The sequence below is a fragment of the Nothobranchius furzeri genome, chromosome 7 (genome assembly GCF_043380555.1).
Source record: "Nothobranchius furzeri strain GRZ-AD chromosome 7, NfurGRZ-RIMD1, whole genome shotgun sequence".
In the NCBI taxonomy this organism is placed as follows: Eukaryota; Metazoa; Chordata; class Actinopteri; order Cyprinodontiformes; family Nothobranchiidae; genus Nothobranchius; species Nothobranchius furzeri.
In genome coordinates, this window is record NC_091747.1 from 59,036,568 (window position 1) to 59,054,888 (window position 18,321).

Below are 18,321 nucleotides of genomic sequence, written 5' to 3' on the forward strand. Positions count from 1 at the left end.
GAGGGCTGCATCGGGTTTGGGTCCCGCAGGACCCAACAAAAATCTTACGGGGGCGGGCGGTGTGAATTTTGCTGCGGGCGGGAACGGTCGGCTAAAAGAAACAGTGCGGGATCGGGATGAGTATGATGGAGTCGGCAACTGATGTTGAAAAGAAGCTGAAACAAGGTCTTTATGACACAAAAACCAAAGCAAGGCAAGTCAGACATTTGGAGGAGTTTCTCCGACTGTGTTAATATTTCTCATTCAGGTCTCTCTTAGAAAAGCGACCTTGATCACTGCCTGATTACAGAGAAGAGAATATGAAACGGCCTTGATTTCATTCTTATTTGATTTTTTGAAATCACATGCGCTGAGGCGTCACCGGTGATCCTGGTGACACATCGGCGTTAAAAACTAAATGAAAACAAAGTGCGTCAATCCTGACCAATGTGTTAAAAGACGTGCAGGATCCGATCAATTTGTTTTTCCCTCATTTACCGTCACGGAGATAACGGCGCAGTGCTCCTGGCTCTGGTGGTAATCAAGTTACATTTTATCTCTTTCCAACAATTTTCACAAGAAAACAGAACAGTCAAAAGCAGGGATTGTGTTGTTTCTACTGGACAGTTCCCGTATTTGACCGTTTATTTTGACGGAGAAAGAGTAGAAAGAATTACCCCGACACATGCAGACGAACTGACATTTTATTCTACGCAAATCGCAGATGTAGCTAAATCACCCAAGAAAAGATTCCCATCTGAAAATCTGAGCTGGACACTGCTCAGCGCAGCTCGCTGTCGGCGCGTACGTACGGTGCACAGTGAGCTGAAGATGTGGAGAGGGGCTTGGAGCGTGTCGCAGAACCAGAGCGCATGCGGGAAGGTTCCTCCCACTGAAGCGAGTGTTTTCCAAATCCTGTCTCTCGGAGAGACTTGTCACTTAGAAAATGTTTCCTGATTATGAAACTTTGGCTGAATAGTGCTTGTTCCTGTCTCCAATGTGGCGACGCATCCAGGAGCCATCTGAGGAGAATCCCAGAATCTCACAACCTCTTCAGCTCAGAAAGCACACATGATTACGCACAAGCGTGACCCGTCAACCCGGTCTCACAGTAAGACCGGGTTGGACCTGTTCAGGTTTACGCAGACAATCTTTACCTAGAATTGACATACAGATATAAAATTAATTCAGTAACATATAAAGCATTTTATTTAAATATCCATTCATTATTTTACAAGCACAGAGAGCCGCATCAGATGGATGGAAGAGCCGCGGGTTGTGACATGTTTTCTCCAGGACCAGAGAGGACACAAACCCAGTACATCTCTTTTATTGTGAGGTAATAATTTCTCAGAGTTTTGCGGTTGCGGGCGGGAGTAGACATGCACACTGCGAGTGCGGGCGGGAGTGTAACACACACGTTGCGGTTGCGGGCGGTAATGGTCAGAAATTCAGCGGGAGCTGGCAGGAGAGGGATGAAGAAAACAGTCCCGCGCAGGGCTCTACTGGGGATGTTCCAATCACATTTTCTCACCCCCAGTCCGAGTCCCGAGTAATTATTTTTCAGTATCGATGATGCGTCTCAATTTTATCCTTCAGCAATGCATTATGAGTAAAGAACACACCCAAGTTGTCCTTTAAAGAGCAAGTCACTCCAAATCAACATTGTTTTTTGCTGATAAACTATTTAAATGAGTGCTGTAGACAAATGTTGTGCATCTTACTTCAAATTTAGATGTTCTGCCTAAAACTGTCAGTGATGCACCATCGTCAGGGAAAAACTCAGCACTGCATTTGAATTTAAATCTGCCGTCGCTTTGGGCTAAGAGGTACACTACGATGTTAGATGGTAGATTATGATGTCACAATGTCGTGCGTGTGTGTATTTGTTAGCGGCTCCGCCCTCCCGGTCTGCTAGGCAACAGCATTTGTTGCATTTTTCAAACAGGAAGTAGGAGTTGAGTAAGAATCTGGTAGGGGGTGACTTGCTCTTTAAGTGTTTTGTTATTACTTATGTGTTTCTTTTTGTTTTTGTCATTTCTTTAGTTCCTCTACCAAAGAACATCACTTACGACTTAATATTCATAAAAGCTGTCGTCTCCTTTAAAAATAAACAGCAACAGAGGGAAAGAGAGAGGAGGAGGTTCAGCCCAAAAGCATAAGCAGTCTGGTTTGTTTTCAAAGCACTGGCCGACACTGCTTAGCCACATCTCCTCTGAGGTGATTAACTTCAGGGGTCTACAGATGTCTCTTTAACCCTTACCTCACATTAGAGCATTTTTTTGTGCTCTAATGACTTTAACGTTAGAAAATTTAAACGTTGGGTAAGGGTTAAACGACTGCTCGCTTCCAAGGTCTTATAGGACTGTGTATTAGTACAGCTGATCAAAGTCAATACCATCAAGGTGTCTCTTCACTTGAGCATGAGTTACAAACGGAGTAACTGGAGAATGAAAGTCCTGCAGCAACAAAAAGATGAGCTACCAACTGGACCTAATTTGATTAGCCAATTCCAGATTACTAGATTATCCTTCAATCTCATCTACGTTACAGATTAGCTGTTCACAGAATCGGATTTAATTCAGGACATCAAATTAAAACTAAATCCAAATTTCAGATTAACATCGGGTTCATGAATATAAGTAATAACGATCACGCACGCTATTGTCCTGTGGCTGTTTTTCTCCTTTCTGCTCCTCTTTACACCTTTTGGAGAATCCATCAGCGCACCTGCCATCACTGTCAGTAACGTCTGCTGAGGGACTTCCCACCACATGATCTGGATCTGGTATCTTCCTGAACTTTTGTCAGATGTTGTCTTTCTATCCTGACTCCTCCATCTCCACTCCCCGATCCCCACAGCATCCATGACAGTTGCACAACAGATGTGGATTCAACTGCGTGGCTGGAAACTGCTCTGAAAGCAGTGATGCATTTATCTTCGCATCGGTCGGGAAGGTCTGACTCAGACTGGGATGGAGTGCAGCGTTCCACCCCTGCTGGTAGAAAAACGGAAACTTAATTACACGTGGCCCTGAAATGATTACTTAAGACTCGTCTTAACTGAACTGGAGGCAGGTTTATTTGATCATAGCAGCCGTGTTCCCGATCTGTTCAGTGGTCCAGGGTGGAAGCTATTTCAGAAAAGTTTTGTTTTTTAGGGTAATTTTGATGTTCAGTAAGTGCAAATTCTAATTCTAATTCAATTCAATTCAAAAATACTTTATTAATCCCAAAGGGAAATTGATTGCTGTAGTAGCTTATAATAATAATAATAATAATCAAGTCATCAAAGAGTTGTTGTATATTACAATGGCTGTTGGCAGGAAGGATCTCCAGTAGCGGTCAGTGTTGCAGCCAAACTGAGGAAGCCTCTGACTGAAGACACTCTTCCGTTGTCGGACAGTCTTGTGAAGAGAATGCTCAGGGTTGTCCATCATTTTCTGGAGAATCCTTCTTTGCATTATCTCCTCCAGCGGTTCAGAAACTGCAGAAACTCTGGCTGAGTCCTTGAAAGGGCTTGGAGCTCCTCCATCTTGTTGGCCAGTGATCTCACATTTCCCGTTATGATCGATGGAAGAGATGGTTTGAATTTCCTCTTTCTCTGTCTCCGTTTTGCTCCCGCTCTGCACCCACACTTCTTGTGTTTTAGCTCCTTTGGGATTTGTGGCTTCAGTTGAGGTATTATTTCAGCCTTTCCAATGTTGATCAGCCGCTCCCGATTGTAAACCAGCTTGTTGCCATGGTTACGCATCATAACAAATGCTCAAAAAGTGAAAAAAGCTAAAAAATAGCAGTAAAAATCCTCCAAGCTTCACAGCACCAGAAACAGAAAAGTAGAGTGTCCAAAAACATACAGTTTTTCTTGAGAAACTAGAAGAAAAAATGCTCAAGAAAAGGCAAAACTTACATATGGTCAGCAGAGTTACTCCAACATGCAGCCACCCAGAGCAGCGCAGTTCCTCTCCACTGTCGCTGCATGCTCGCTAACGGCGATTGCTGTAAAGACTCTGACTTTCTTTATAAAGGAAACTTTTAACTAATTGGCCAAAAGGAACTGAACTCAACTGGAGTGTTTGATTTAAAGTGCCTTGAGTCGAGTCTCTTCAGGTGCTGAACAAGATGCTGGAAACTCATGTAGGTTTCAGCGACCTTAAATAGAGAATGTCCCTGGAGATTTCTGTGAGGTGTATAAGACAAACTGGTTTGTAGAAGTGCAACAACTATAAATACTTGATTCTAATTTGTGAGGATCTGCAGATCTAGATCATTAAAACCCCCCAGACACTCCATGTTGGTTTAGACCCCGTTTTAAGCACAAATACACACAGAGGCTTTTAGTCTGCAGAGAAAAGATGACAATGGTTGGAGAGGTCCGTCCTACTGAGTTTTAATGAGGCGACTCAGCGCTGAGTAATGAAGATACTCGTTTATAAATCTGTCAAACATTCCCGTGACTCTTCTACCTGCCTAAAAACTCCAAATGTTTTCTCAGTTTAGCTCAAGTTTCAGCTTCTAACCATCTGAATCTGCCTGTTTGAATTAGATGCAGCACATTTTTCATCCGTTTTTCTCATGTGATGCAGCTAATTAACTCTGGTTCTGCTGGTTTCTTCATGCCCGTATGTGAATTAAGGTGGTTCGGTTAACTGGCCACTGCCAAAGCGGTGGTGATAAATGGTGACATGCAAGCAAAGTCTTCAATGGGCTGATTTTGTATGTCTACCCTAACCCTAACCTCCCAGAAGTTTCCCAGAACTCCTAAAGTGGACACACAGCTTAGGATGCCTCCTGGTCCTTGGAGGTTTTCCAGGTGCATCTCCCTGGGATTAGACCCTACAGGTCTAGAACTCGGTGGAAGTATTCCATGTCGTTGTTTTGGGAATGATTAAGAATCCACCAAGAGGAGCAGGAGAGCGGGACCTTGGCCACCTGACCTTGGATAAGTGGAAGGAGTAGGAGTGTTGATGAAAACTTTAGCACAGGGGTGCCCAATCCTGGTCCTGGAGGGCCGGTGTCCAGCATGTTTTAGTTTTAATTCTGCTTCAACACACCTGATTTCAATCAGCAGGTGATCAATAGGCTTCTGCAGAGCCTGATGAGATGCCGCATAGGTGATTCAACCATTTAATCAAGTGTGTTGGAGAAGAAAAACCACAAAACCTGCTGGATACCGGCCCTCCAGGACCAGGATTGGGCACCCCTGCTTTAGCATCTTCCCTGCATCCTCGCGTTATTGCATAACCAGGCAGCCATGTTTGTTTCTGCATGACTTTTAAATGGAGCAAAGCTTTAGACCAAGACAGAAAGTGATGTTGGCGTATTTGATGGTGACGCTGTGAAGATGTCAAACCCGATTCTCCCATCAGAACATTTCTCAGCTTTCAAGTTGATGTAATGTTTGAACTGCTATTCCCCGCTCTCTCGTCTGTAAAATGTGAACTGGACCAAATCTTTTTGATGCAGCAGTGATGTAGTTAAGGTCACAGATAAGAAAAGTGCACTGCCAGTGTGCATTTCACTCACTTTCAAATGAACTTTTACTTGTCTCAGATCTACTTGGGCGCAGTTTTACTGGATCTTCTTAGACGGCTTAATCGGAGGTACATTTACCACCTGAGTCTGCAGGAGCTCACCTGTCTGATTGCGTGCAACAGTTTGCCGTAGGAGTAGACGATGACGCCAAATGGCAGGACCAGGCAGAAGGTGAAAAGGCTGATAATGTAGGAGATATTGTTTGGCGTCTGAGTCTTCCAGTCCACCGAGCAAGTGGTTCCAGGTCCCTCTGGTCCGTATTTGCTCCAGCCCAGTAACGGAGGCACGGTCCAGGCCACAGAGTAGATCCAGGAGAAGCAGATCCCTCCCAGCGCCGGGCGGAAGTCTCTGCCGTCGGCTGTAGTGGGCTCCAACATGGTGCAGTAGCGTTCGTAGGACAGAACCGCCAAGGAGATCAGGGACACGATACCTGGAGAGGAGCAGGTCACATGGAACTGTCACAAATCCACCCCGCGTTCTGATTTTCATTCTCATTAAGCCATTTTAGGGAAATCAGCCGGATTTTCTCCCAACTGGAGCATCTGTTTGATGATTGAGCAGCATTTAGACACAAAGTGAAGCCAATTTCCCACTCGCTTTGATCATCTTTTAATTTACTGACATTTACCGTGAAAAGGCGTCTCAACTTAATGTGAGCGTGACTGATTTCCAGAGCTGGAATTTAGGAGTTACGTCCAACTACTACAGATGTAAAGCATCTCCTCCTCTCTACCCAACACCTTCTGCCACAGAACCTTTTTGTTTTTATGCTTTTAACCATTACGTGTGTTCAAGGTTTAGGAGATTATCTGTGTTCAAACCACAAACCTGATGGAGGCCTTGACTGTAAGGGAAGCCATTTTCTTCAGAAAGATAACGGACTGAACACATTCAGAAGAGGGAAGTGACCTCAGAGCTAATCATCTCATGAAGTGCTGATTCAGAGGAACTTTAACTTTAATCGGATGGGTCTCCCAGCAACAAAGACTTTAATTGCAATCATGGCACCTGTGTGCAAAACGGTGCCCTCTGATTGGATAAAACTATTAACTGGATGTACTGGCTGGATAATGCATGAGATGAAAAGGAAGCTCCTTTATGTGTCTACAGGTGGCTGCCTAATTAATTACCAGAGGAGATGAGGAAAACCAAGGTCTCACATCCTTGTCTGATAATCCTGATAATCTGACTAAAGGATTCTATGATATTAAAGAGATAAAAAGCTGGAAATGCTTTGTTTAGGTTAAAGTTGTTGGCAGTAATTCATTTTAGTTGCTCATGTGTGGCACTCTGAAGAAACCTGAGTAGCTTTTATATTAAATTTTACAACCAGGAAAAATGGGATTCAGCCATTTTCTTGACTAAACGGTCTTGAACATAATTTCAGTACGCATATAAACCGAACCCTAACCCCAAAGCTGCAAAGGCAGATCGGCATAGCTTATAAACATTTGTCATGCCTCTTAACAACATTAAAGAGCAAGTCACCCCCAAATAAACTTTTTATTGCTGATAAACTAAATAAACGAGCGTCTAATTGTGCTGCAGACACGTGTCGTCAATAATTTGGCACGTCAGTGCATCTTAGTTAAAATTTAAATATTCTGCCTAAAACTGGCAGTGTTGTGCCGTTGTCTGGTAAAAACTCTGCACTGTACTTTAATTTAAATCTGCCACCGCTGTTGGCTAAGAAGTATGCTATGATGTAAACTGGTACATTATGATGTCACAATGCTGTCGTGAGCCTGAGTGTGTGTGTATTTGTTAGCAGCTCCGCCCTCTCGGTCTGCCAGGCAACAGCATTTGTTGCATTTTTCAAACATGAAGTGGGAGTGGAGTTAAGACTCTGGTAGGGGTTGATTTGCTCTTTAACTGTGGAATAGCTAAAGATGTTTTGTGGAGATTAAAAATGGACACTTCAACTTTCAGACAAATGATCAGAGTCCCAAAAGGAAAAATGCTGTTTGAAGTCTAGGAAAACAAATATTTGGGCCTAGAAAACTGTGACTGGTGTTTAGCGCGCTCTCGTTTACTGTGGCAATGTGTGTTCCCATTTCAGGGGGGCGTGGCCTACGATGATGGTGGATGGGAGGGGTGAGGGTGCTGTGGCATTGTTTATGTTCAAAAACAAGCTTGTTTTGCAAATTCTCCTTTGCAGCTTTAATTTGTATTGGTGTGTGTTTTTAGTATTTAACTAAAATTTGCATTAACCTGTTTATTGGTAACTTTGACAAATTGACAGATTTCTCCAAAACCACCAAACTGATGTTAAAGCAGATGTTTAGCACATGAATACATGTTAAGGCATCAAATGCTGTTGTAAATTATTTTTATAACAATTTTAATGATTTCTGATTATGATCAGTCACTCCGAGTTTTCCATGCAGGCTGAACATGAAGATAGTCTCCTACACCTATCTCTTGCTTTAGCTTCTGATAGAAAACAGAAGGTGAAACTCTAGGATTAGAAAATCCTGACGGATCTACGTCATGGACTCACCCATCTTGACTCATGACGGGGAAGGCTGTTGTTGGTTTAGCATCCGGAAACCGCAGAGAACGTCTCAGCTAGTAGAAGCTAACGTTAGCATTAGCAATTCCACCACGTGGCAGAACTCCTCCAGGCTTGTGTTAAGTAAACGGATTCAGTGGTAGTCGCATTGCTGTTAGCCTTTCAGAGGTGAGATGTTCAAATATCAGGAAGTTAGACTCCAAAGCCTGTCGTCTCAAGCGGTCCTCTGATCTGGCAGCTTTCTCGATCCTGAAACAGGTGAACCAGGGCTTTTTGTACCCGGAGTACGACGTACAAGGCATTCATTCCTACTAGACTGCAAATGTATTGATAAACAAGTGAACCACACCTTTAGGTGCATATAAAATAAAAGTGCATTTAAATGTTCACAGAACACCTTATACCAGATATTAGTGCTCATATTGTTTCCACAGAATCCAGATTCATGAGATCTTGGCTGCATTTCTGACCCAATTAAACTAAATCTAAATATTTCCTTTCGCTGCAGGATTTTGGTAAAATCTCACCACCATACCTAAGTCTTCTTATCATATTTCACACAAAAAAGCTTAACATGATCGTTTTTACAGATTTGATCTTTATGCAACTTTTTATCTTGTATAGAATATTCCTAAATAATTGGGATTAGACGCCGCGTTTTGCCGTCACATCATTTTAGCCATAAGAGTAAAGTTCGACTATTTCGAAACGAATTTGGGACAAAATGGCTCTGAAGGCTGTTTAACCACAAGTTGTTTGAAGGAATTTAAACTTTATTCTCTGTAGAAAGTTTCCAGAACTTTTGTAAAGATAAACTCTATTATGATGCAAGACTCAACCTTACAAGGACAGGAGAACAGAAGACATGACAGCACATTTCTTTTGTAATTACGGCTAGATAAATAATAAAAATGACCTTCCCTCCCCGTGGAAACCGGCTCGCTATATTTAAATGGACTGCTTGCTCAGCAGTGACCAGTTTCCCATTAATTTCCTGCAACAATTGCACAGTTTGAACTCGGAGCCTGGAGGGAATATCAGTCCCAGACGCTGGCTTTGAATCAAACATGGCCCACTTTGATTCTGTAGCTCGCATTTTAATGGGTTTTTACCCGAGGCCCGGCTCTTCCTCAACCTGTTCCTGAAAGGTGTGGAACCGATTTAAGGTAACGGGAATGGCCCAAAGAGTCGGCACCAGAACTAATCATCTTTCCTTGACTCTGGCTCTCATTTGTCTTTTTCTGCTTCCTTTTCGTTGTTTTTGATCCTGATGGTAAAACATCAGCTCAGACGAATTCTCCTCTTAGACAAATGTTTATTATTGATTCGGTGTCATAAATGATCGAGTTTGCTTGTCTGACAAATATTCTAAAGATTATTTGAAGAAGACATTTATTTTTTTTAAAGTGGTCAGAAGTAAGTTTAGTCTCTGATCTGCAGAGAAATGTTTCTTGGCATATTTATAACTTGTATTTAAAATAAACATGAACAAAATCAGCAAACTGCTACCTAAATGGAGTTTATGTCATTCCTTTAGTAAAATTGTAAACATTTACTATTTATTCAAATTTCAACTAACAATGAAGCATAAAGGAAAACTTTAATAATAATCTTTTCTTTTCACAAGTGAATTTAATTTTTTCTCACTTATGTTGGTGCGCAGCTGAGCTACAGACGGCAGGTTTAGGAGTCCTACTTCCTGATATTTGGACATCTCATCCTGGATTGGACAACAGCAATGTGACTCTACCACTGACTTGAAACGTTGACGTTTTATCTCCATAAATAACTCAAGCCTGGAGGAGCTTTCGCCGTGTGGTGCTGTTGCTAATGCTAATGGTTAGCTTAAACTAGCAAAGATGTTGTTTGCTGATTCCCGGACGCTAAACCAACAACAGTAAAGACCAGCGAGAACACAAAAGTAATTCACAGATGGACGTAGATCTGTCAAAGTTTTCTAATCCTAGAGTTTCACCGTGTATTTTCAATCAGAAGCTATAGCAGGAGATAAGTGTAGGAGACTATTTTCATGTTCTGCCTGCATGAAACACTCAGTGACCAATTTCTAATCAGAAAAAAAAGCATCTAAATATGTTTTTCAGTGTTCCACACCTCTGTGCTTGACATATAATCAAAAAAGTCACTGAAAGCTTCGTTTGTGACACTCTTTAAGCTGAAGTCTTTGTGATAAAAAAAAGGCAACAAATATTCAGCCAATCAGCTGCCAGGTCTTTCTTCAAACGTCTCTTTTTATTGAAAATGCTAGCAGAGGTGATTTCCAGTGATCAAAACCACAAACCATTTGGAGTCTACTTGATTCAAGATGGCTGTCATGGCTAGCTGATATTAGCAAACACCAAGAGAGCTAAAGTCTGACAAAAAGCTATACCTCCATCAACTCCGGCACAGGCTGTGGATGATGCTCTAAAGAGTCTAGACCTTTTCTTTATTTAGCTGCTGCTAGACGATGCAGTGATGTACAGATGTCCCTCCTGTGTTGTCTGAGCTAATTAAACAGGAGAGGACAACGTCCCATTTAACAAACAAGCTAAACTTCATCTCAGGATGAAACAATGTCCCCGTTTCCTCTTTAACCTATCAAACCTGTCCCACGTTCAGCATTCACTTTTTCTTTGCTCCACAAATTAGGTTCACGCGTCGCGTTTTGATTGGTGCTCAACTCCACCAGAAAGAGGTTTACAAATGTTGCATTTAATACAATAACAGTTATAGAATGCGATGTGTCATCCTCCAGGATGTGATGAGTGTCAAATAAAACTGAAGAGGCTTTAGGCATCATTTAGCTCCGCCCACAGAGTTCACAGTTTATTTTGTACAATTATGTGCCTCTAGGGTGGGTTTCTGGTTTTGTGCCTATTGTGGGGAGCATTGGGGTACTTGCCCTTTAAACTTACAGTACAACACGCCTGATGTTGTCTACTCTGGCAGTCTGGGAGACCATCTGCATGCAAACAGATGTTTGAGCTTCTAAACAGCAGCTCAGATTAAATACTTAATGAATACGCTGCGGCACTAAAGAGGCAACAAAAAGTCTCCTCAGCGGGCAGCAATCAAACAGTCAAGTTTGATCTCGTCCAACCAAAAGATCAAACTAAGAATCGGTCCAACGTAATTTACCCCTGCAGGAATTTCTAACCATCAATCAATTATCACTACTTAATAAACCTTTGATGTTGCGGTGCTCGTGTCTGAATTCAGTCAATAAAAACACAGAAATCCCTCAAGTGAATCTGAAACATAACAGCTGGTTTTTGAGAGAGATGGTGCTTGTCCATGTAAGGCCCTATAGACCAGAACCAGGATCTTGAAATGAACCCTGAAGTTGACTGGCAGCCAGTGAAGCTGGAGAAGCGGGGTGATGTGGGTGTGTTTGGAGGACTTGGTCAGAAGCCGAGCACAGGCATTCTGAACCACCTGTAGACGGTTCAGGGAGGTTCTGCTCAGACACGTGAAAAGAGCGTTACAGTAGTCTAAGCGTGAGGAGATGAAGGTGTGGAGAACTGTCTCAAGTTCAGAGCGAGACAGAATGGGACTCGGCTTAGCAACGTTCCTGAGATGGAAGAAGGAAGAGCGAACAAGAGAACTGACATCAGAATCCAGGGTGAGAGCTGGGTCAAAGGTCACACCAAGATTCCTGACGGAGGGTTTGGTGTGAGAAGCAAGCTGACCAAGAGAGTCTTTGACTTTAGGAACCAGCTTGTCTGGGGCTCAGATGAGGACCTCAGTCTTATCTTCATTCAGCTGCAGAAAGCTCCCAGGCGACCAGGTTTTGGTAGAGTCTAAGCAGGTGTGTAACAGCTGCAGCTTAGACAGCTCATGGGGCTTAAAGGAGATGTACAGTTGGATGTCATCTGCGTAAAGATGGTAGGAGATTCCCTTGAAGGAGCTCAGGATGTGCTGAAGAGGAAGCAGATAGAGGAGGAAGAGCAGAGACCCCAGCACAGAACCTTGTGGGACATCATGGTTGAGGAAGGTGGTGGAGGACCTAAACTTGGAGATGGCCACAAAGATGGAACGCTCAGACAAATAAGGAGAATCACTCCAGAGCAGTTCCTGATTGAGTTCCTCTCCAGTAGCAGGTGATCAGAACCAGAACAGAACAGTCCCCTGCATCACTGTGAGTCAGAAGGTCATTAGAGACCCTAAGAAGAGCTGTTTCAGTAGAATGAGCTCAATGAAAACCTGACTTGAAACTATCATAGATGTTATGTTCCTCACTGGTCGTTCTTATTTATTCTACAGCACAGGTGGCAAACTCAGGCCCTCGGGCCAAATTTGGCCCGCGGTCTTTTTTTTTTTTTTTTTTTTTTTTTTTTTTTGGCCCACGAGATCAAATATCAAATGTATAGTAAAACTGGCCCATTTTACCATAGTGCTTTGCGGCATTATCGCATCAGTGAAAGTGCCTCCTCCTTTCTGTTTAGTCATTAGCATCCATGCTACTAGAATCGGCGTCTGAAGCGACACCCTCCTCTGTCTCAAACAAACTGAAAATACAACTCTAAGCGCCGAGTTTACTCAGCGATTTGCCGACTTTGAAGCTCAGTAGTCCGTCCGCGACTGACACGAAAAGCTCACCAACCAGCTTCCAGACGGAGCTGATTGAACTCCAGTTTAGCGACACGATCAAGTCAGAGTATGACTATATGGCTGCTGCAGTTTTAATCTCTCCTCCCCGACACACCGACCCAACTCCAGCCTTAGCTGCTCATATGCTCTCCATGTTCAGCAGCACTTATCTATGTGAACAACTGTTGTCTGTGATGAAGATGAACAAAACAACACAAGAGTCTTGCTGATGAACTCCTTCCTCAGCTCAGAGCCCAACCCCAGAGATGCAGGCGACTGGCTGGAACGGGTGAGCATCACAGTAAATCAGAGTGGAGCAAACTGAGCTTGAATTATTTTGTTTTCATGCACCTTTTCTGCTCCAGAGCATGAAAGTTAATAGATGAGATGTTTGCTATTTTTTGTTAAAAAAAGGATTGAACCAACTCTAAATGGGAACTGGAAAGGCTACAGATAAAAGAATAGATTAGAAATAGAATAAAAAATCCCTTTATTGTCCCTCAGTGGGGAAACGCTGGTGTCGCAGCAGCAACGACTTTATTCTATTTGCAGATGACACTACCTTTTATTATGCAGGAGATAATATCAAACAGATGGTAGAAACAGTACAAACTGAGATGAAAAAAATAAAATTATGGCTTGATGGGAAGAAACTCTCATTAAACACTGATAAATCATGTTTCATGATATTTAGTAAAAGTAACTCAAATGATACAAGTCTGTTAAATATAGATGATAATAATATTACAAGAGTAAACAAAGTAAAATTTTTGGGAGTTATAATCGATGATGGTGTATCTTGGAAGCCACACATAAACAATGTGAAAACTAAAATAGCTAAAACAATTGCAACGTTACATAGAGTAAAATGGTCACTGGATGATAACTCCCTATATTTATTATATAATTCACTTATTGCACCATATTTGAACTATTTTATAGAAATCTGGGGTATAACATATAAAACTTATACAAATTCTATCTATATATTGCAAAAAAAAAGAAATAAGAATCTTTACAAGGAGTAATTAGAGATCCATCTAGCCTGTTATTTATGAAAACAAAAACATTAAAATTCTATGACCTAGTGGACTACAATATTTCTAAATATAATGCAAACAAAAATACCCTTCCTAAAAATTTACTTGGAAGATTTATAAAAAGACAGAGTAAATATGAACTAAAAGGACATGAATTATTTACAATACCTAAGCATAGAATAATTATAAAGGAGCGCTGTGTCTCTATATATGGAGTTAAAATATGGAATAAGCTAGGTAATGTAATCAAGGATGCAAAAACAATATTTACTTTCAATAAACTAATTAAAAATTAAATACTGGAATCATATACATGCAAATCAATTATATAAAAATAAATAATTAATAAAGCTATAGAGATGTATGTAGGTTTATTCATGTGTGTATGTATAAATATGTGTGTATGTCTATATGGATATGTATAGATGAAGTATGTGCGAGCATATGGGCATGCGATGCACTTTAATGTACATATGTGCAAAAATCCTTTTGCTTTTTGAATTGTTACCATTACTATTAATTTTCTCTTCTTTACAAATTGAACTCAAGTCAGCTAACCAGTCGAGCAATTACTTTGTATAGGCTAATTTATAATTATTGTTATTTCATTGTAAAAATGTCATTTTAGTTTAAAAGGGGCAGATAACACAAGTATTCTTTTTTCTGTTCCCTTTTCATTTTCTTGGTTTGAGAAACCTCAATTTATTTGTTAGCATTGTTTTTTTTCTATTTTAATAATAAATGAAATAAAAAAATAAAATAAAAGACTTTGATTACAGGAGCAGAGGAGGAGAGTAAACAATAAGAATAACGAGTAAACAACAAGAGAACTGAAAAACTTTCAAAAGGTAAAAAATTCTAAATTGCTGAATATGTCCACATTTTAAGGAATAAAGAGTAAAAGAATAAAAAGACCTAAGTAACGACTGATGTGTGTAATCATACCAGATTCTGTTTAACAACACGTATCTGTAGATAAAGCTAAATGTGCACATTTGCCGTCACTTTTCAAGGAATGTAGAGCGACTTCGTCCCAGTTTTTTATTTCGGCCCAGTGTGAATTTGAGTTTGACGCCCTTGTTCTACAGTTTCTGATCCAAGACAAACTATTCATCAGATTTTGTAATTTGAAAATCTAGAGAAATCTCAAAGTGCATCAGAAAATGTAACCAAATTAAACAAAATGTTTAACGGCAAAAAAGAAAAAGCTCCTCACGGAATTCCTAACCTCCAGAGATTAAAGTAAGATCATCTAATATTGACATGGTTACAGTCATCCATCCATCCATCCATCCATCCATCCATCCATCCATCCATCCATCCACTTATCCGTGGTCGGGTCACGGGGCACCCTCTCTCCAGCCACTTGGGCCAGCTTCTCCAGGGGAATCCCAAAGTGTTCTCTGACCAGCTGAGAGACATTGTCCCTCCAGCTTCTCCAGGGTCTCCCTTTAGGTCTCCTTCCATGAACGTGCTAGAAAAACCTCAACAGAGAGCCATCCTAACTAGATGCCCGAGCCACCTCAACTGGCTTCTCTCGATGTGGAGGAGCAGCGGGTCTACTCCGAGCCCCTCCCGAATGACCAAGCTTCTCACCCTATCTCTAAGGGAGAGCCCAGACCCCGTATGGAGAAAACAAATTTCCGCTGCTTGTACCCGCGAACTTGTTCTTTTGGTCACTACCCAAAGCTCGTGACCATAGGTGAGGGTAGGAACGTAGATCAACTGGTAAATCGAGAGCTTCACCTCCCGATCCCTCTTTCCCTCACTCGTAAACAAGATACTTGGACTCTTCCACTAGGTGCAGGGCCTCATCCCTCACCCGAAGAAGGCTTTCTACCCTTTAGAGGATTTAGAGGAGCTGATTCTCTACCCAGCTGCTTCCCACTCAGCTGTGAACCGCTCCAGCAAAAGCAGGAGATCGCGTTCTGATGAAGCCAACAGGACCACATCATCTACAAAAAGCAGAGACTCGATCTTCAGCCCTTTGGGTCAAATCTTGAAAAACTAACATAAACTGTATTTTTCTTCTCTCTCTCTCTCTCTCTCTCTCTCTCTCTCTCTCTCTCTCTCTCTCTCTCTCTCTCTCTGTCTCTCTCTGTCTCTGTCTCTGTCTCTGTCTCTGTCTCTGTCTCTGTCTCTGTCTCTGTCTCTGTCTCTCTCTCTCTCTCTCTGTCTCTCTCTCTCTCTCTCTCTCTCTCTCTCTCTCTCTCTCTCTCTCTCTCTCTCTCTCTCTCTCTCTCTCTCTCTCTCTCTCTCTCTCTCTCTCTCTCTCTCTCTCTCTCTCTCTCTCTCTCTCTCTCTCTCTCTCTCTCTCTCTCTCTCTCTCTCTCTCTCTCTCTCTCGTTTTTTAAGACCATTAATTTAATTTCAATTGTAAACGTTTGATTTCTTAATTTTCACGTGTTAGACTCGGTGACCTCAGCGAGACCTCCGTGTTAAACACTTTTAATTTTTGCTCCAAAACAATAACATTTAAAAATGCTGCTTTTAGATGTTTTATTTTTCCAAACTGCTGGCTCAGCCTGCAGAGACTTCGAATCCAATTCATTTAGTCTGGCTGACACAAATTCACTTTTTGTCCTTGAACTTATTGCTTGATTAGCATTTTCTTCAAGCTAAATCCCTTTATTTTCCTTTTATTTATCTTTATTGAATTGATTTTAGTTTATTCAGCATTCATTATGGCTTTTGAATCAACATTTTCTCTTAATATGGTCATTGATTACATTTCAACTAGCAAAAGTTGCTGCAAAAACAAAGTTTTATTGAAGAATATTTGAATCTTTTTTTGTTTCCAGACTCGAGAGAATTGTTGCAACATAATGATGCAGCACATCACCTGAAGTCTAGAGACATGCAGCTCTTTGTGCTGCATTCAAGCTCTTAAAGCTATTAAATCCTCGTTTTCTGTGTCTACATTTAAATAAAAGAAGTTTCTCCTCAAGCTTAAAGACCGATTGTTCTCTTAAACATTTAAAGCACAAATAGAGCAGAGAGGATCTGGTCAGGGTCACCCTTCATGGCTCCTTGGGTGGAGAATCTGGATCTCATAAGCTGCAGAGCCAATAAATCCAGGTCAGTAATTAGACTGATGGTCTGGAACCTTAAAGGTCACTGCTTGAGTTGTCTCAACATTCCCAATCTGAGCAGGAAACCCCAGAGGATGCAGACAGAAGCTGCTTTATTATGAACCAGATCCAGAAACGCTTTTTTCATGTTTTAGTTTTAGTGTTCATGTTATCTCATCCAAGCCCAGAGCCCTTTGGGACAGGCGCAGCTGAGGGGAGCTTGGTCTTTATTCAGTCTTCAGGTTTGCACCGCTGAACAGGTGTTTCGTTTATCTGGAAATGACGCAAATTATTTTGTTTAAAACTTCAGTGCTAAATAGCGTCAGCTGTTCCTGTCCCTTAGGTTGTAGAAGGGGCGCGTGCAGAGATAATGCAGTCAAACTCTCAAACTGATGACTGGAATAAAAACAGCAGCTCGCTCACCCAGACACGCGTTAATGAAGCCGTACCAGACGCACCCAGCGCGTCCGATCAGCCAGCGCCCCTGCGTGCTGGCCGCGAAGCTGAACGGGGTCCCGAGCACGCTGACCAGCAGGTCGCTCGCAGAGATGCTCACCAGCAGCAGGTTCATGGGCGTGCGCAGAGCTCGGTACCGGCAGAACAGCGCGAGCACCACGAAGTTGGTGATGAATCCGAGGGTGCCGATGACGCCGAGGCACACCGCGACCACCAGGTGTCCCGTCGGGCTCAGGGACAGAGGGGGGAGCGATCCGGACACCCCCTGTCCATGACAGCGCGCGCAGCTCAGGCTGACGTTCGATACGATCATGCCGGGCTGAGCCGCGAAGTTTGGACCAGCGGGAAAGAAGTTTGCACCACGGGACGGAACCATCCGATTTCGGTGCTTTCCTTTCGGTCAGCTCATCTGGAGAGGTGGCCCGAGTGGAGACGGGAGGTTGTCCAGTCGGTGGATGCATCAGAACTCGGGAGAAGAGATGCAGGTGTCATAGATCCGCCCCCTCACCTCCCCTCTTCTCCGCCCCTCTACCGCGCGCGCTCTGGTCCTTTACCGCCGTGCGCACGATGCGCACAAGGAGCGCAGAACTCACTGGAGGCGGAGGAGCTACAGTGGCAACATGCACAGTTGGTTGCTTTTGTTTGTTTTATGAGAACAACAACAACAAAAGACAACGTGAAACTGCGCTGTTTTTTCCGGATTTAATAAATAAAATGAAACAAAAAAAATCAGCTTTGCAAATATTTTAAGGCAAGAAAGTTCAGACGATATTAAATCTCAATTATCTGGCTTTTTAATATGTATAATTTTATATTAAATCCTCGCGACTGCAACTGTTTATATTGAGACTTTTTTTTAATTAAAATTAAAACAAGAATATGACTTTTGAAGTTTTTTAAATGATCACACAAAGTGTAAAACTTTCAAACCTACAAGATTCTAAGTCATACTTTTTTTACTTAAATTTTTTCTTGTTACTTTTAAAATGAATACTTAAAATGTGAATTTTATATTTCTATCCAGTGTTGTAGAAACCAGTCAGCTTCTGGATAAAATAAAAAACAATTCTTATTGTCTTGGTGAGCAGAAATGGGTCAGAATGAATGGGGCCATGTTGCTGGTTGGTGCAAAACATTG

At 42.0% G+C, this 18,321-nt stretch overlaps 1 protein-coding gene across 1 annotated transcript in view; it reads right to left on the reverse strand.

The window, feature by feature from the left end:
• Positions 1 to 17,696, reverse strand: part of tmtopsb (teleost multiple tissue opsin b) — a 33,181-nt gene extending 15,485 nt beyond the window's left edge. Inside the window, exons 1-2 of the mRNA XM_070553259.1 lie at positions 17,151 to 17,696; positions 5,616 to 5,944 (exon numbers count right to left, since the gene is read on the reverse strand). Of these exons, the coding sequence (XP_070409360.1) occupies positions 5,616 to 5,944; positions 17,151 to 17,559 (738 nt within the window). The 5' untranslated portion in view covers positions 17,560 to 17,696. The remainder of the gene's footprint in view (positions 1 to 5,615; positions 5,945 to 17,150) is intronic.
• Positions 17,697 to 18,321: the final 625 nt, after the last annotated feature.